Source organism: Macrotis lagotis, chromosome 8 (assembly GCF_037893015.1).
Source record: "Macrotis lagotis isolate mMagLag1 chromosome 8, bilby.v1.9.chrom.fasta, whole genome shotgun sequence".
NCBI classification, from domain to species: domain Eukaryota; kingdom Metazoa; phylum Chordata; class Mammalia; order Peramelemorphia; family Peramelidae; genus Macrotis; species Macrotis lagotis.
Genome location: NC_133665.1, coordinates 31,471,885 through 31,492,510, shown reverse-complemented (window position 1 = coordinate 31,492,510; position 20,626 = coordinate 31,471,885). Strand labels below are relative to the sequence as shown.

At 33.8% G+C, this 20,626-nt stretch overlaps 1 protein-coding gene across 1 annotated transcript in view; it reads right to left on the bottom strand.

Annotated features, from left to right (window-relative positions):
• Positions 1-20,626, bottom strand: part of LOC141495400 (F-box and leucine-rich repeat protein 13-like) — a 149,749-nt gene that overhangs the window by 38,436 nt on the left and 90,687 nt on the right. The window contains exons 4-6 of the mRNA XM_074196673.1: positions 20,065-20,219; positions 18,059-18,136; positions 3,203-3,392 (exon numbers count right to left, since the gene is read on the bottom strand). Coding sequence (XP_074052774.1) covers positions 3,203-3,392; positions 18,059-18,136; positions 20,065-20,219 — 423 coding nt within the window. The remainder of the gene's footprint in view (positions 1-3,202; positions 3,393-18,058; positions 18,137-20,064; positions 20,220-20,626) is intronic.

Here is a 20,626-nt window from a genome sequence, read left to right as displayed (position 1 = left end):
CAATAAATAATAACCCATCCTTGCCTTCTGATACTATTTGATTCTTATCCAAGTCCTTCATAAATCCTTTACAGAAAATCTAAACAAAGTATGGAAGATCCTAATTTAATTTATTTGGTATTTTATTCATGCCACTACAACAAACTGTCTATCTTAAAACAGGTTTTTGTCACCACACATTATGGACCTTTAAGGCATGATGGCCAACAGGAAGCTGGGGGCCATGAGGGAGAAGAAGAGAAGAGAGGAAAAAAAAGGCCCCTCCACCACCATTCATATTCTGTTCATGAATGGCCCGATTCCTTTTCCAGTTAAGCTTTTCCTGGATAATCTTTCATACCAATTAGTATCATAAAATAATGATCTATAGATATATAGCAAGACATAACTGTATATACATATGCATATTCATGCACAAATAAATGAAATGAATATTCACTGACCTCTTTTTTTATTCCTTCTGAAGGAATTGTTAAATTGTTAAATTTATTGTTAAATTCATAATATATATATGTATATATATATATATATATATATATATATATATATAATCATCCAATATAGTCCCCAAATCTAACAGTTGAGGTAAATTTTCCCAGAGACAATTAACTGGTAGTATAGTGGATAACATGATGGGCCTGGACTCGAGAAATCCTGAGTTCAAATTCATCCTCAGATACTTACAAATTATGTGATCATGGTTAAGTCACTTAACCTCTGTCAGTCTCAGTTTCCTCAACTATAAAATAAGCATAATTATTATACCTTACTATCAGGGTTGTTGGGAGGATCAAATGGGATAATATGTGTAAAAGTATTTAGATACTTAATAAAGCACCTTTCCCTTTTGTGAACCAGAAGGTCCCAGAAGTGGAGCCAGGATTTAAACCCTCTCTGTCTCCAAATCCAAACCTTTCTGCTCTACCACAATCACTCTAATTTAAATGTAGGTCATCATTGATGATGTGTGTATCTGTATGAGTAGCCACTGGGATATCTTTCCACAACCAGCTGGATGACCTACAATTTGTATTCTTCTGAGACTATAGGGCTCCATAATTTGTAACCTTAGAACATCCTTGGAAGAATAATAGCGTTTAAGAAAGATGAGCAATAGATCATTTTTCTATTTACAATAACAAAAGCTAACAGCAGTTTTAGGGATCATTGAAAACACTACACAATTTCCCAAGTGCAGTTTGAGCCAATTCTCTTCCTCCTTTTCAAATCAAGGTCCATTTCATTGTCTACCTATTTTGGTTAAGACATAAAGTTAGGGGCAGCTAGGTGGAGCAGTGGATAGAGCACCAGTCCTGGAGTCAGGAGTACCTGAGTTCAAATTCAGCCTCAGACACTTAATAATTACCTAGCTGGGTGGTCTTAGGCAAGCCACTTAACCCCATTGCCTTGCAAAAACCTAAATAAAGACATATGGACTTACTCAGTGGGTATGAGGCAGCCAGGTGGCCAATAGATAGAGTGCTGAATTCTGAGACAGGGACAATTGGGTAAATATTCTGCTTCAGACATTTACTAGCTCTGTGACTCCTACTAAGTCACTTAAACTTCCTTAGATTTCTTATATGTAAAATGGGAATAATAGCACGTATTTCACTATGTTGTCCTGAAGATTCATAAAATGCAATACATATACTGGTTGTTGGTATAATCTAAGAATGTATGTTTTTTTAATTTTTCCTATTATAAATTGTCAAATATCAACAAACATAAACATCTTCCTTCAGAAGGAATAAAAAAGAAGTCAGTGAATGTTCATTTCATTTATTTGTACATGAATATATATATATGTATATATAGATATACCTTTATATATATCTATATATCAATTATACATGGTAGCTCCAACAGTGCTCTCTACTTGTTTTCGAATCTTCATTTTCTCCTGTTTATTTTGTGATGATTTATTTATGATCTTTTTCTTTCTTCCTCTTTTTTTGCATAAGTATCAATACCCTCCAGTTCTACCAACTCAATCCCCCCCAAAAAGCCCCTTAATTATAACAAATGATTATCAGTACATGAAACAGTCATCAGCGGTTATATCTAAAGCTATATTTGTCATTTTGCATTTCTAGATCATCTTGTACCAAATAGTGGGAAACACAATGCATCATCAGCCTCCTAGAGTTGTGACTGGTTAGGCAACATACACTCTACAATTTATTTGGTTTTACTATGTGTGTTGCTATGGCTAATCTCCATGGAGTAAGCAAGTGAGTTTATCAAGATCTTCCTCAAAGAGTCCTATCCCAATGTCACAGCTTGGTATAAGCTAATACTACCCTCTCAAAGATCATGCCAATAGACTCTATCATGTTCTATCTATCCAGAAAGGCTTCCAATAGAGTCTCAGGTTTTGTATTCCAAAGACCAGCAAAGTCAAGTGTAGATATGTTTATTCCCAGCAGATTGGCTCCTATGTAATAAATTCTTTTACCACTGTAAAGTGATAAACATGCAAAATGGCCCTTCATCTTATGTGGCCTCTTTCTGGTTCTTCTGTTGTAGTGGAAGAAAAGGTGGTAGAGGTAGTAGTGGTAGAAAAGATCTTTGTTTGATGACTGATAAAAATCAACTTGTCATAATTTTATCAATATATTTATTAATTATCTATTTAGTAGACAAGAGCTATTTGTACATACATAAGGTTAATTTCTACTATACTAAATTTCTACTGAACTAAATAGCTCCAGAGATTGCCTTATCTGAATTTATTCATAAAAATTATTATAAGTGAAGCAGAAAGTCTAATTGTTGATTGGTTTCTATACCCTACCCTCCCCCAACTAACTTGCTATATTTCTTTGAAGAATTCATTTCCACTTTCAGCTTCTAAGTATCTTGTCTGCTGAATCTAGAAATCTAGTTACCTTATAGGACAGTCATAAAGGATAATAAAGTAATACATTTTATTTTCTCCTAATTTGTATGCAATTTTCAACATCTTGGATTGCATGGATACAAGAGTTTATATATAAAATTACAATACAAATATCCATCATATTTCAATTTAGCATAAGATTAACCCCATTAAAATTATGACTCATGCATTTCTATATTCATGAGAGATATCTGAGAGTTTTTTATGTTATAATAACATATTTTAGGATACTGAGTAGAAAAGTCAAGATAAAAGGAAGACATTGCGAGAAATCTTAAATTCATGTCAAAGAATCCTTACCATTTCAAGACCTGTAACATTAAGAGTAGTTACTTTTTTCAAGTTTCCTAGTATCTTGGTAAAGCATGCATCAGTGATCTTGGGGACCCTGCCGATGTTCAAGGTCTGTAGATGGGGGCAGGACAGTGCCAAGCAGCCCAGACACCTGGCTGTGAGAGCATGGCAGCCAAATACTTCTAATTTATTGAGGCTGCAAGGGAAAAAAAGGAGTCAGTGATACATAAAGGTCCAACAGACATGCACACAGAGCATGTAGTTAACAATTACCTAAATATCATTTTCATTTGGGGGGGGGGGATCACTATTTCCATGACAGTTTCAGGAACAAATGAATAGATTTGGATGAAATGAGAGGATATCACAATATAACAATAGATGAATAAAATATACCAAACACAGTTTAACCCACCTTAATTTCATTGAACTAAAAAAGATGACATCTAAAGGTAATGGAACTTTGTGGTAAAAGTAGCATTGAAGTTTTCTATAGTAAATTATATCTATCCAATATTAGAGTTTTATGCTTCTCAGTCTCATATTCTATTCCATATTAATGGAGCACATAAGAATGTAATACCTGCAAATTATCTCAGGGACAAATAAAGCTGAGTTGATTTAAAGGCATCTATGCCCATGAATATCAGGTTACACATATTATATGAATTAATGTGAAGAAGAGTCTATGCTTCTGATAGTGCTGATGTTCTCATGTATTTTTAAAAATATTTTCTGGATATATCTGTGATTAGGAAGGGAGTGGATAATCACTTTTCTTCTTGCTAATATCTGTCTGGCAAGACTCCTGGGTCCCCAGCTAGTCCAAAGGGAATGACAAATCTCCCATAAAAACCCCCCTCTTCATATTGATCTCTAGGTAGGTTCTTAAGGAACCCGTTTTTAAGGAATGCTTATTAGAGCAGGGCTGGGAAATATAATGTAAATCTGTAAATCAGACAAGGACATCACCACCAGGTGTAAGTATTTAGAGTCCAAGGCATGCTCCTTTCTTTGGTCTAGCTTGTGTACTTGAACTGTGGTGTTCTTTTGGTACCACTTGATTCTCACAGTCCTTTTCAGAATTGAAAGAACCCTAGAAAAATCATTGATTTGATCCCAACCTGAATCATGAGCTACCAGGTAAACACACACACACACACACACACACACACACACACACACACACACACAAACACACTCCTGTTTGCTGTATCTGTTAAAGTGTCCCAAATGTCACAAGGAGATTTGAATGGCTCCTGCCTTCTCTCCACCCACCCCCCTTCTTTCACTTTAGGAAGAGACTGTCCCCTACTCCTGATTCTGATTTCTTATATTACTAACCTAGACTTTCAGAATCTCAGAGCTGAAATGGTCTCAAAGAGAATCTAATCCACTTCCCTCATGGAAAATAATGAAGAGAGATGAAAGAAAAGCAATTTTCCAGTGCCAGTAGTCAGAGTCAAAAAGAATTAAAAGGAAAGAAAAATTCTGCCTATGTTAGTATGGCCATAGCAAACTTTCTATATTATTTTGGATTGTTAATAATTTCCTTTTAATTGCCTACTAAAGTTTTGCCTTTATCTCTGTGAGTTTCTTCAGTTGTATTAGGGTTTTGTTGACAAGATGGGAAGAGGGAAATCTATGCACCATTTAATTTATTTTATTTTTTTATGGTTTTTTTTGTAAGGGAAATATGGTTAAGTGGCTTGCCCAAGGCCACACAGCTAGGTAATTATTGTGTCTGAAATCGGATTTGAACCCAGGTACTCCTGACTCCAGGGCCAGTGCTTTATCCACTGCACCACTTAACCGCCCCATTGCACCATTTAATTTAAATAGGAAAGGAAGACATTACAGGCAGCTAAGGCATCATCTGGGCCCATCTTGAGTGCAGGTCTATCAGGTAATAAGAATATCTTTATGGAAAGTGGCTGGGATGTGAGACAACATGACTTCTTAAGCCTCCATGAACCACTAAACATCATTATGCCCTTGGAAACTTCATTAATAAAAGGAAACTACTCAAATAAGTTATGTAATTTTTCCAGGACCACACAACTAAATACTGCCTATGGCAAGGTTTGAACTCATGTCTTCAGACTCAAAAAAAATCTAAGATTCTGCCTACTTACTATATTACTGTCTTTCTTGTTTCTTTAATCTTTGTTGCAAGGAAAGACTCAATGGATAGAGGAAGAATATAATTAGAATTAAATTTGATGCAAAAAGAATGGATGAAATTTAAACTTTTTTAAAGTTTAAATTTTAAAAAATAATGTGGATATCAATTATGAGTCCCTCCTACCCCATCCCACATAGATTTTTTTTTCTTAAAAGCAACTCAAGACAAAGAACATCCTTTTGATATTTGGCTAGGAAAAATGGTTCCATTCATGACTCAAAATTTTGCAATAGTATTATCTTTAACATACTGCTTTCTGTTATTCCCCATATCACAGGGCTATGAGAACACAAACATCTGCCTGAAGCAATTACATTCAAAGATACCCCAGGAGATGGCCCCTCTATTTGACATTGTCACACACCTTGGGACAGATAAATTTTTTAAACTTCATCATCTTGGCAAGTTAGGTAGTTGTAGAAAAACATTAAAGTGAGATTGAGAAACTAAGGTCCCCAGAAGCAAAATGTCACCCAGCAGGGGCAATCGGAAGGATGATACATTATATACAAAAATCCAGTCTACTATGCAGCATTTATTATTCATGCCATAGTTTTCAGTTCTATACTCAGCCAGTTCTGCCTCTGGTCTCACTAAGATGAGTAAAAGGCCCTAATCTTTTCAGAGGGGTCAAATGTCTCCAAGCTGAAATTAATTTCTATAAGCCAAATACCTAACAAAACTCACTTATATTGTGAAGTTAAATTTTTAATGCCAAAAAAACCTGAATAAACAATTTGTGTGACAGTTTCAAAATGAGAGTTCCAGCCCAATTACAGCATTTCCCCAGACAGGTGCAAAATCTTGAATTTCTTCTTTCTATTCCCAAGAGACTTTCAGCTTTTCTTGGACAGCACTGACAGTTGCTTAATTGGAGAGGTTGAAATTTCTTGTGAACTACAGGTGAGCATGGCAATTCCAACAGTGTCAAGTAGACAGAAGGGGGGAAGCACCTTAACTCTAGACAGAGATATCTTGGCATCAAAGTTTTCCCATAGGAGAGACTTGGTAAGGAAACCATCCAATCTCTTTTTTCAACCTGAAACTGATGAATTTGTGGTTTATTAAATATTAATTATAAATATAATAAATATTAAATCAATACTTACCAAATATTTATTAGTAAAGTGATACCTATATTATTTAAAAGTATAAATATATTTAAATTTATGCTTATTTGTTTATATATTTATGCATATTTATCTTATCCATTTTATGAACATATAATTTATGTAAATAAAAGTTTATGCTTATATGAACTATATTAAATTTTATAAATTCTATTTAAAAGTATAAAATATGATCAATTTCTCACTTAGAAAAATTTTTTTTCTCCTAATTTCTTTTTCTCCCAAATTCCACTTCAGAGAAACAGATAAGCAAAGCCAAAAAAAGAGTATGTGCAATTATTGTTCAGAGCAAGTCAACAAAGACAAGCATAAGCAATGAATATAGATTCCAATCTTCATTCCTCTGTGACAATAATAAAAAGATACAACATGAAACATTTAAAACATCCTCTGCATTAAAAACAAATCACTCATCAAAATGTTCCAAGGTACTAAACCCAATAGGTGACCAATGTTGTTCTTTCAATAGGCCAGATATAGTATGAATCTATTAAAACAGCAATGCCATCAGCTAATAAGAACACTCAATGTCACTGGACAAAACAAATGACCATCTATGGCTGACCTTTTCTCTCTTTCCAATGGATAATATTTCTAAAACATCCTGAAAAGTTACAGTGATATTCTTAGTAAATGACTATCCATTTGCTAGATTATTCTTCAGAATAGTACTCTTGGTAGACTTTTTACCTCGATAGATTTTAACTCCATATATGGAGTTAATATGGCCTCTAAATAGGTAGGAATTTCATACCAACATTCACCATAAAATGTTTAAAAGCCCAAACTTATCATGAAATGGTTAAAAAAAAAACATATCAAAAAGACTCATGAATGGAAAGGATCTCTGAGTTCAACTTGTCCAACCCATAAACTGTCCTAAAATTTCTATTTTGCCACACTTCCCCCTTCCTGCCATTATATGATTGATTCTCTGAGTCCAGAGACTATAAATTTATCTTCATTGATTTTCATCGTTTTAAATGCATCCTTCTAATTTACCCAAAACAAATTGGATCCTATCATCTAATGTGCTGGCTATCCTTTACAGCTTTGTCATCTGTAAACTTGATACACTTGATAACTTCATTGAAGGTATTAGTAAAAAAAGACAGCATTTTTATTACATAATTATAAGTATTTATTAAATAATAATCATAATGAAACATTAAATTAGTATTTATTAAATACTTATTAGTTAAAATACAGGGCTAAGAACATTCCTAGAGTTCTTCACTAGAGACTTCCCTCCAAGATGATACTGACTGGTTCATTACCAGTTCTTTGGATAATTGCCCATTCTGGTCATTTTTCTTTGGTCATTCTTGTTTTTTTTTCAGAACAAACTATGATTTCACAGTGCAGGGAATAGGAATATATAATATCCCAATGTAGATTGTGCTCCATCCATCTCTTAGTAGCTGAGTCACAGGATGTTTGTGAAGGACCATGGAAGTTAAATGCCTTAACCTGGGTTCCATAGTTATTAAATATCAGATAAGAGAGATTTAATCCATGGCTCAAGATAGAAGAATTAAGGAGATCCTGGAAGGGACCTTCCCAAGCCCTATGCTCTATTCACCATCACACTTGCTCTCAGTCTATCAACATGTAACTAAAATGAAGAGAAACAAAATATTCCAGATATTGTCTAAGGCAAAAAGAGGGAGTAGTACTTCTCAATTCACTAGAACTCTCTTAAGCTTGCCTAAGATCTCATTACTTTTATGACTTCCCTAACAGCAAATTAAGTCCAATCATAATGGACTACCCTTAGAAAATACATATCAGGATATTGTAACAATTCTTTCTCTATCAGTGAAAACAGAACCATACCCCTGGATTTAGCATAGTCCCTTTTTGAAAATAATGGGGTATCAACTCTCAAAGTACCTAAAGAAGAAGAAACTATCATGTTTGGGAGGAAAAAAAAAATCACAGAAGTTATCACCTCTGAAAAAAAGATAATCAAGTAAACATCAGTAACTGCCCACCCAAATCTTTTATTTTCCCATCTCTACATTACTTTTGCTTGATAGTATTTGTAACTCTAGAGCTTAGAACATTACCACACATACATTGAGCACTTAACAAATGATTTTTCATTCATTCATTCAAAGAGGTGAAGGGAATAAGCATTTATTAAACTTCTATTATGTAAAAGGCACTGTGATAGGAGCTTATAAATATTCTCTCATTTGATCCTCACAATAATCATGAGAGATAGAGGCTATTATTATCTCCATTTGACAATTGGGGAAACCAAGGCAGATAGCAGTTTTTAAGTGATTTGCCCAGGGTCACACAGACAAAAAGTGCCTGGGTTTGGACTTGAATTCAAGACTTCCTGACTTCACTTTCCATACCCACTGTGCCACCTAGCAACCCAAGACAACAGAGATCCATTTTGTTCAATGACTTTTTATATGATAAATATCAAGCAAAGCCTAAGACAAGAAGACATATTATCATCACCTAGCTGCCTCTTGAATATTCTTGAGCTGCCTCAAGAACAATCTATACACAGCATGCTTGATGAAAATAGGAGAAATGAACAGGTAGCTTTTCACAAGGTTAAATGACTCTCCTGGAGTCATCAGTAAACCATCTTTACCACCAAGAGCTGGCTGAAAAGAACAGAGAATATAATTTCATTTTTTAAATCATTTTTCCCTACAAAAATGCTCACTTCTTATACTGATATTTAAGACCTTTTAAATATGTTTGCCCTCTACCTTTTCAGATTTTTAAAAATACCCATGCCCTCATGAATTTTATATACCAGTTAAAAAGGTCCAGTCATTGCCCAGGTTCTATACTACATTCTGTGAGTTCACAGCAGACATTCATCACACCTAGAATCCACTCCCTCCTTGTCTCAATCCCTTAGAAATCTTGAACACTTTCAAGTTCCATTTCAGGTTCAACATCTCTGTGAAGCCTTCTCTGATCCCTTTATTTCTTCTCCTCAATTTAGACCATGCTATAATTTACTAAATGATATACCTCCAATCCTAAAAGAATATATAAGATTCCAGAGTACAAAGATTGTTTTGTTTTTCTCTTTAAAATTTTCAACACCTGCATCAGAATATTGTGTACAGTAGGCACTTGTAAATGTTTTTTTGTTGAAATGACATTTTTTTTAAAAAGGCATTCCACAGGACCAAAGCTTACCAACTTCAATTTTTAAAAGCAGTCTTATGCATTATGTTTTTTTTCCTCTCTAATGATTTTTTAATTCTTTCCATTTGGATTTGATTCTTCTTTCCCAACAAGATTAATATGAGTTGTTTTGTCAGGGGGAGAGAGAGGAGAGGAGGGAAGGAGAAAAATGTAAAACTCAAAACATGGCCAAAAAAGTGAAAAATAAAATGGGAAAACAAAGATATTTTTAAAAATTATCCATTAACTGGACCCCCCCACACACAAAAGGCATTCAGTCTTGACTTAAAAGTTGTCTTTCCATGTATATGGTAACATATTAAGATTCTTTGCTAGATAGAATAATAACAATAAATAAAACATATAGCATTTTAAGACTTACAAAGTGTTTTCCATATGTTAATTCACTTAATCTTCATAATAAACTTATTATCATCCCCACTTTACAGATGAGCAAACTAAGGCATAGGGAAATTAAATGACTTATCCAGGGTCACCCAGCTAATAAATATGTAGAACAGTATTTTAACTCAGATCATCCTGAATACAAGTCCCATGCTTCATCCTTTGCACCATCTACCTGTCCAAAAGAATACAGATCACATTGTTCAATACCCTTTTTAATTATGAAAATCAAGAAAAAACAAAACATGGAAATTTGTGAAAACCAAATGTTTTCCATGTCATGGAAAATATAAAGCAGAGTTTTGAGTTTGTCCTATATGTGGTAAGGTTATCCTTCTCTGCAGATAACATGGTTCTGATTGCATGAACATGAAGTCTTCTAAATGGGACCAATCCTCATTCCAAAGAGTTCAGCCTCTGAATTCTGAAAATTAATTTGAAGGTCTATTATCCAGAAAATGCCATGCAGTTGGATAGCCAGTCTACAGAAGCTGCACATCGGCACAACTGCTTTGTACAAACAATACTTTAAAAAATGAACTGGTACCCCCCTATCCCATCTCCCATTTTTCAGCTTCCTTCACTGTGTTGTTTTCTCCCGTTAGACTCTGACTCTTTGATGGCAGAGACTATCTTTATATTTTTATATAAATCCCTAGTGTTTAGTAAAGTGCATGGAGCAAAAGAGGTATTTAATAAATTTTTATTGATTCTTAAAAAAAACAATGAACTGGATCCAGAATGGAAGAGAAAGAAAAGGAAGGACTAGATCATTTTCAAGAAATCTCAGTACTTTTACTGGTAAAGTTAGGTGGCACAGTGAATAGAGTGATTGACCTGAAGTCAGGAAGACATTTTTCTTGAATTTTTTTCCAGCCTCAGATACTTACTAACTGTATGACCCTGACCAAGTCACTTAACCCTGTTTGTCTCAGTTTTCTTACCTGTAAAATGAGTGAGAGAAGGAACTGGCAAACCACTCCAGGTTCTTTGCCAAGAAAATCCCAAATAGGGTCACAAAAAGTTGTACATGACTGAAATGAATGAACAACAACCCCAAATATCTCATTAAAACAAAAATTGAACCTTTTATTATTCTTATTAATGTTATCCATTGATGTTATAGGCTCAGGAAATACTGAATATGGCAATCTCCAACAAATTAAAGTTGCAAATTGCAAAACACAAACAATTTGCTGAATATATGTAAAGACAAGATGAACAAGAGCTTCTTGGTTATATCAACAGTCACCATCACTATTTGATGTGCGTAATTTTATCTATCGGCTGCTCAGTCAAAGTGAGATGTGAGTTTATGGGTTCAAATCTTAGTTCTTTTAAAGTCTAGCTTCTCTTGTAAAAAACAGAAAATTGAGTCAGTTGATCTCTCACACCTCTTCCAACTCTAAATCTATGAAGGATATGTGATTTTTATCATATAAAGAACTCCCAGAATTGGAATGCCCTCCATCAAAACTCATCAAAACTTTCTATGAGTTATCAAGAAAATCCTTTGGAGCTACCTGAGACATCAAGAGATTAAGGACTTTTTTTCCCCCCTGAGAAATAACTAGAAATTAGAGCACTCTGGATAAAAAACTATAAAATGTGCTTTGATGCAAGAAATACTAATGACTTTAATTTTTAAAGGCAAATTCAACTATATGGTAAGATCTTGGGAAGAATCCTTCTTCTTTGGAACACAGTCCCAGAGGGAGCCATTCTAGAACACCCTAAGACCGCTGCTGGGAAGCCAGGATGGTGTAGAACAGGGTAGGGACATATCAGGGAAGAGCTCACTTGGAATGTGAATTCTGTAGGGGGATCCAAGAGATAGTATCATCTGGCAACTTTCTATTTTAACTAGTTACTGATAACCAGGTGCTAAATTCTGATTTTGCTTTCTAGTTCCAGTACTATGGCCTTAGTTACCTACCCTCTTACAACTTCATGGCCAGGTTCCCATTGCTAATAAGAGTCAGAGGCAGTATTTGAACCAAGAAATTAATTTACTGTATCACATTTTTCCATATCATACACTGAAGAAAAAAGTCTAGGAACAAACAGTATGAAATGTGAACATTGCAGACTCTCATAGGGCAGAGATATCTGTTGTCTTTTTACCTTTATATCTCCAGTAATTAACACACTACTTTGAATATCATTCAAGAAATATTGATTAAGGGAATGAACACAAAATAAATGATAAAAACAATAGATATCATTTCAGATACAGGCTTTCTTGGTTCACTGAGACAGACCAATTTTCCAAAGAGGGAAAAAAACACCACATAATTACAAGCTCATCACTCTTTCTCTGATTCTATAAATCTGATTTGGTTAATATGTTCATACAACACATATTTAAGATATGCTTTGTAGGAGGTATGACAACTCATCATCACTGCTCATTGTCCTCAAAGAAAACTCTCAGAAAAGTTATTTGATGAAGACACGGTATGCGTGGTCCAACTCCCAAATAATAATAATAATAATAATAATAATAAAAATTGTCTTCAAACAAAATATAGGCACAGGCCAGCATGGTCTCATATCAAATTCTATTGCTACAATTTCCAGCTAATGCCTTCCTAGCTGTTTTGTGAACAGCAGGTGGTATTCTACAAAAGCTGATTAATGCTGGGATTTAAATTGCTGAAAATTGAAGCAAAGTGCCCCATGCCGGCAATTTGTTAATCAAAAATCGCTGCTTCTCTCCCTGTGCAAGCTTCAGTCCATCTTATAAAAACCATGCATATTTCTTCTGAGATGTGATGTTATATATATTCTCCTCTCAATGAGATTGTATGTTATTTCCTCAACATTAATGAGAATTTCATGGGTTCATCAAAAGGCTAAATCTCTATAATTGCTTTGAATTAACTTCCAAAGTGGAAAAAAAAGATTTGGTCTCATAATTAGAGCTTCTCATTCCATTTGATTCATAGATCTGTGCTGGCCTTGACCTCTATAAATGATGTCATCTAAAAGAGGCATTACATTTCTTTAGAATTTTATTTAAAAAAAAAGAACATGTTATAAATCCTTAGCAGAGTTATGCATTTTATTGATTAACATTTGAATGGATTGATGTACAACAACTAATGTGGCATTATCATCCCAAATTTATGTAAAATAATAAAACATCAGGACAACCTCTGGGCACAGACCCCACTGAAACTAATATATCTCTTCTATTCCCAGGGACTATCATTACAAAGCCAACTTTGTCACTCCATACCTTTACTGGAGGCAGTAGTCAAAAATGTAGGGCATTTCTTGCACATTCTTTCTTTCCTATTGTCACCATCCTCATCCCCTAGCAGTTGAAGAATTATAATAGCCCGCTGGTTGGTCTTCCTGCTTCAAGTCTTCCCCCACTCCAATCCATCCTCTTACTCAATTGTCAAATAAATCTTAAAATGTAGATCTGAGCATATTATTCCCCTTTCAGGAAATTCCAGCTATTCTATAGCAACCCTAGGATCATATATAAAATCCTCTTTTGCGTGTCCTAAGTCCTACATATCCAAGCCTCCATTCTACTTTTCTAGTCTTCTTATGCCTTACTTTGTCTTCCTCTTCACCATGTATTCTTCCATCTAGTTATATGGGCCTCCTTTCTTTTCCTTACTTTAAGGAACATCCTTGGTACTTGCTTATTTATTCTAACCAGACTTTGACCTAACTTAAACTTATCTTAGGCACTCATTGTTTTTTACTTCTTGATTAAAACTCACTATTACAATGAAAAAAATTTCTCCAGCACCCTCTAGACTTTGTGGTGAATGAAATACAGAATGTGTCATCATCATCATCATCACCATCACCATCACCATCATCATCATCATCACCATCATCATCATCATCATCATCTTCATAATTCATGATTATAAGTGCTGACTTGGACCCTCTTTCCCTGATGATATACTCTAATCTTTTTATCTAACACCCTAAGGCAACTCCCACCTTACCATTCCTATGAATTTTGGTTAAGCTTTCTACTAATTGAAGTCTGTCCTAACAGAGACTGGAATGAAACTGGACAGACATATCCTGAAATACATATGTGTGTGTGTGTTTGTATGTATCACCTCTGAAATCTATAGTTGCTTTGAAAACTTTCTACAACTGAGGTCATGACTAAATGATACATTGGAACCAATATACCAATGACCGAAACTAAGATTTGAATCACATGAGATGCGTGGCAAGGAATATTATTTAAAGCTATGCTTCAAAACTTAATTCCCAATGAGTCTCTCTTTACATTTAATTGTGGTTACAGTTCTGAAATGATAGTAGCAAAAAACCACTTAAGACGGATGGTACAAATATATAGAAGATATGTATATATAATCGCTGTCATTCTAGTGAAGATTTGATTAAATGTTTCTTTGCAAAATAAAATTCAACAAATATCCACTGAATATCTTACTGTGTAGAATGGCATGCTAGGCCCTTTAAAAAATATAAAAGAAGTATAAAATAATATTTTACTCTATAATTGATTGGGGAGATATACATGCATGACATATATGTGTGTGTGTGTGTGTATTGCCTAAAACACTTAGTTATATGATCCTGGGTAAATCACTTAACTGTTTTAAAACTTTAGTTTGCCTTAATCCACTGGAGAAGGAAAAAACAAACCTCTTCAATATCTTTACCAAGAAACCCCCATGAATATTATGGTCCATGGGGAATGAAAAATTGGATATGACTAAACAAAGCAAAAACAAAGTGGTATATAACATATACAGAAAACATAATAATAAATTGGAAAGTATCCACAGGAGAATAGTGAGATGAATGTGATGTTCAAGTACATAATATCTGAGGGCTGGTTGAAAGAACTGGGAATCTTTTTCATGGAAAACCCTTAAAAATTGTCTTTGAGTCTATGAAGGTCAGTCATGTAAAAATGTAAACATATCTTGTCTTATTTGAACTCAGAGGGAAGGATCAAGGGCAAAGGGTAAAAGCTGCAAAGAGGAATATTTAGTCTCATTGATTTTTGGTTTTTGTTTTGCAAAGTAGAAACTATATGAATCAGGGCTCTTTTACAAGTAGACAAGTGTCTTTACAGATGAGGAAATAAAAGTGATCCATAGTCATTTGAAAAATTGCTCTAAATCACTACTTATTAGAGAAGTGCAAATTAAAGCAACTCTGAGGGACCACCTCACATCTCTCAGACAAGCCAATATGACTAGAAAGGATAATGATAAACTTTGGAAGTGATGTGGGAAATTGGGGAGACTAATACATTGTTGATAGAGATGTGAACTCATCCAACCTTTCTGGAGAGCAATTTGGAATTATGCCCAAAGGGCAACAAAAATGTACATACCCTTTGACCCAGCAATACCACTATTGGGTCTATATCCTGAAGAGATTATGAAAAAGAGGAAAAACATCACTTGTACAAAAATATTCATAGTTTGTGGTGGCAAAGAATCAGAAATTAAGCGAATGTCCTTCAATTGGGAAATGGCTCAACACACGTACATGTATGTCATGGAACACTAATGTTCTATTAGAAACCAACATAAATGGGAATTCAGGGAAGCATGGAAGATTTTGCACAAACTGATGCTGAGCAAGATGAGCAGAACCAGAAAAACATCGAATACCCTAACAGCAACACAGGGGTGATGATCAACCTTGATGGACTTGCTCATTCCATCAGTGCAACAATCAGGGACAATTTTGGGCTATCTGCTATGGAGAATATCATCTATATCCAGAGAAGGAATTGTGAAGTTTGAAGAAAGACCAAAGACTATTACCTTCAATTTAGGAGAAAAAAACCCATTATCTTATTATGCAATTTTGCTATCTCTTATTCTTTATTTTTCTTCATTAAGGATATGATTTCTCTCTCATCACATTTTCAATGTATACCATGGAAACAATATAAAGACTAACAGACTGCCTTTTGTAAGGGGTAGGGGTAGGGAAGCAAAAATAGAGGAAAAATTATAAAACTCAAAATAGATAAAATCTTACCAAAAAAAGCGGGGTGCTAGGTGGCACAGTGGATAGAGCACCTGCTCTGGAGTCAGGAATACCTGAGTTTAAATCCAGCCTTAGACACTTAATAATTACCTAGCTGTGTGGCCTTGGGCAAGCCACTTAACCCCATTGTCTTGCAAAAAAAATTTAAAAAATAAAAATTTAAAAAACTGCATTAAAATAAAGGAAAAATAAGTAGACACATCTGCCTTCCTCTGGAGGAAATGTGTAGTCCTCTTTTGCCATGTTTAAGCAGAGAATGAATAACTATTTATTAGTTTTAATTTGGTAGGGATTCTTATTCAGTTATGAATTGGACTAGATGAAAACTAAAACTCCTTTCAACCCTGAAATTTCGAGATTCTATGATTTGGGGAAGTCTGATTGTGTTTTATGGATTATAAATGTCATAGGATTTCAGCTACTGAAGAAATGATTGTTGACAGACATGTTCAAGGAGGGCTACTATAGAGAAGGTGGGAAGTGAATGAGTAGGATTTACACAGAGAATAAGAGTAAGCACCAGCATCCTAGAATAAGGTAAGTTGTCTTAAAACCTCCCATAGTCAATAACATGGTTTGTTTGTTTTTTTAAGGAAAAAATGATTTCAAGTCACTTTGATAGAATGTTTTTTTCTCAACCAAGTAGAAAGTCTGAAACATCAGAAATAAGCACTGATCATAAACTAGTGACTAGACAAATCCATTCCACTCTGTTCTTATCTGTATCATGATATAAAAAGAAGACTTTATTATCATATTAGAAGGAAGGCAAGCAACTGATGATCAAGACTACTTAAAAAAATAGTATATTATGAGACTTTTCAAAAAAGAGACATATAATTTGTGTCCCAAAGTTAACATTTGTCAAAGAAGAAATGCCTTTAAATAAAATGTTAAAACCCTAATTGCTACTCACAAATGTCCTTCTGAAAATCTCCTGTGGAGGTAAGATCACAATTGTTGATTTCTCTAGAATGAGCACAATAGTCTGCTCTATGAAAAGTCTTCAAAATCCTATAATTTTTTGTCTTCGGGTAACATGACATTACATTTCAATCCCTATTTCAGGATCACACAATCTCAGAAATGGAAGGGACTTTACAGATATATTTAGAGATATTTTCAAGATGTATTATAACCAGAAAAAATCACAACAGACATCACTCCTTTGTTCCAATAATATATTAAATTTCTTGGCTGTTATATGAAATTGTAAATTATTATTACATTTGTAATAAAATAAAAAAACTAGATAAACCACAGTCATACCTTCTCCATCTTATAAAGATTATTTTTAAACCAAATTTAAGAATTTTTGTTTATCCCTTTATTCTAGTCAGGCCAGTATTCTAGCTTGTTGAGATTTTTATTCATTCTGATGCAGCCAACATGTTACCCCATCTCTCCTAGTTTTATGTCATATGCACACATGAAAACATTGTTACTAGCAAAGAAAATTTACACAACAGCTAAGGTTACTAGACCATTCCATTTGAATCTGCCTTTCAAGTTGACATAGCACCATTAATGACTACTCTGTATCCAACCAGTCAATTATTTTGTAATTGTATTATTGTTTAAGCCATACCTTTTTTGTCTAATCTACAAGAATTTATGTGCATTTCTACTTTGCTGAATTAATTCACTTTGGCAAATTTATTCACTTTAAATTTCCTACTGTGGGGCAAATTTCCAGTCACCATGCTCTGTTATAGATTTGTTTATATGTATTTTCCCTAAAAGGGATTACTCTTTCATATCAAAGTAATAAATAAAATTTAGAAGAGTAATTTTCCTAATTCTCTTCAGTTTGCTTTTAATATATTTTAATATTTATATTACATATATATTCTAAATTACCAGTAACTCATCAGAAAACACCAAAAAGTTTTTAATATTTCCATGACTAATAAATATGTGATAGCTGTTTGCAGATGAAAAGATGAATGCTATTACCTGTTTCCATGTTTTTTAATTAAGGCTCTGATGGCTTTGTCTGTGATTTGGCATCCATTAATAGATAATCCTTGAAGGCTAAAAGTAAACAAAATTGTAGTTATACTTTTTAAAAAAAAGAAGATATATCTGTATCTTTTATATAGCTCTATATATTTCCATCTTATCTATAGATATGTCTGTAGAGCTATATAGATAGATGTATATTAGATGTCTATATTAGATATTAGTATATCTATCTAGATCTATAAATAGCTAGATAAATATTTATATAGATAGCATTTGCTATGAAAAAGACAAAATCTAAGGTCTTAAATACATGTAGACTCTAAATAATTGACAATGCAAGGCACTATATGATAAGCTATCAACAAATACAATTTTAAAAGTGTGATAGAAGTTCAGAAAAGGGGTTAACTAAATGGTTGCCATAAAGGACTTAAATCAAGTTTCTAATTATTTGCACACTGCAATTGTTTTTGTAATTTCAGCCTCCTGACCTTAAAGTTACTCAAGAATTTACTGGAGACAATTTAAAAAAAATTTAATCCAAGGAGAACAAAACAAATTACTAGAACTAGACTATCTCACTTCCTGGTTTGAGAGTTATATAAGACTCAACAAGATGACATACTTCCAAAAAAGCAAAGACCATTTTAGGCTGCATTAACAGAAGATTATAATCAAAATTATGGGATAGTTCTTCCATACTCTTTCAGGCAATATCTAAACAAAGTATTATGTCAAAAACTGGGTACCACATATTCAAGACACTGAAAAACTGGAAGAGAATATATAGAGGAAAGTAACTTTTATGGTGATGTATGTATGGTGATGTATGGTGATGTATGATTGTATAGTATGTTCCATGCAACCTTCCCCATTCAAAGTTATATTGATGGAATTAAGGAAATATATATCCTAGAAAGGAGAAGATGAGTGTGGGGGTGACTCAAGTCTATGTTTCTTCTATATATATATAAACCCAGAATGAGAAGCAGTATGACATACTACTTAGTAATACTGCTTAAAGGGAGGATTTTGGAGTCAAGAAAACATAGGGTCATGTCCTATATCAGACTTTGAGAATACAGGCCAGGGAAGAGGTAGCTAAAACTACTAGAGGACAGATAAATTTTTCACTGTGAGAATTTACTTCTAGTATCTGTATGAAGACTGCAAATCAGGTTTTTTAAAAATTGTTTTGTTTATTATCTTACTTTTAAAAAATGGAGAAAATGTTTGTAATTAATGAAGATTAAGGTTAAAAGTATAGACTATATAATTATTTTAAGTGAACTTTTTTTGATATTTACTGACCAAGACAACTCATTGAAAACCTAAGTACCACAGACAACTCTAGAAAGTTAAATTTAGATTACAAAATTGTCAGTTTACATAGATGAAGAAAGTTTCAGTACTACTGGAACTAAGTTCCCAGCACTGATGAAGCAATAGCTAAAAACAAAATAAAATCCCAAACTGAAAATGTTATAAAATGCTATTACTAGGGCCAGAAAAAACATTTTAATAATGTATTTTAAATATATTATCTCATTTTATTCTCACAAAACCCTAAAGTAGTATTATTATTATTTCCATTTTTTAGATGAGGAAACTGAACGTGAGAGAAACTAAGTGACCTGCCCATGGCCACATAACTATTAAGAATCTGAGACAGGGAGCAGCAAGATGGCACAGTGGATAGAGCACCAGACCTGGAGCTAGGAGGACCTGAGTTCAAATCCACCCTTCAATAATTTAATAATTACCTAGCTGTGTGACCTTGGACAAATCACTTATCCCCACTGTCTTGCAAAAAAACAATCTGAGACAGGATTTGAACACAGATCTTTTGACTCCAAGCCCACTGTAATTTGCACAGAGCCACCTGAATGCTATAATCAATAACTTAGTATTCACTTTTATTTCTATAGTTATAGATCACAGGAAAAGGAAAGGTAACTATTCCACTTGGGGAAGGAGAATAACTTTTGATACTGTACCTTGAAGCTCCTTCAACAAGAGCTAACACAGCCAAATCTGTAGCCCCACTCCAACTTATATCCACTACAGTCAACTTGTTGCAAAAGGTACTTGCATAGAGAAGAAGTTTATCCCCTTTTAGTCTGGGACCACTGCAGCTTGTGACATTCAGCTCCTGGATGGGTTAAAAAAAATTAAATTTTATATATATATATATATATATATATATATATATATATATATATATGTATATGTATATGTATATAGTGATCATTAATTGTAGTGTTTCTCAGTCATTAATTTGTAACAGCTGGAGATCATCAGAAAGGGATTCTATGATTATAACAAAGAAAATGAACTGGGCAAATGGGTGAAACCAAGATTAACATATAGCCTGAATGAAAGAAAAGCAATAGAGAAAAACATAGTCCAAGTGTAAGGTGACCAAAAGAGAAAATGAAGAGAAAACAGGGAGCATCTCCAGTCAGTCAGGTCCAGTATCTTTACTCACCTCATTCACTGTTCTTATCTCTATTTGGTCCCTAGAAAGTTTATTAAGTTGGCAAAGCCATCAGCTGCAAA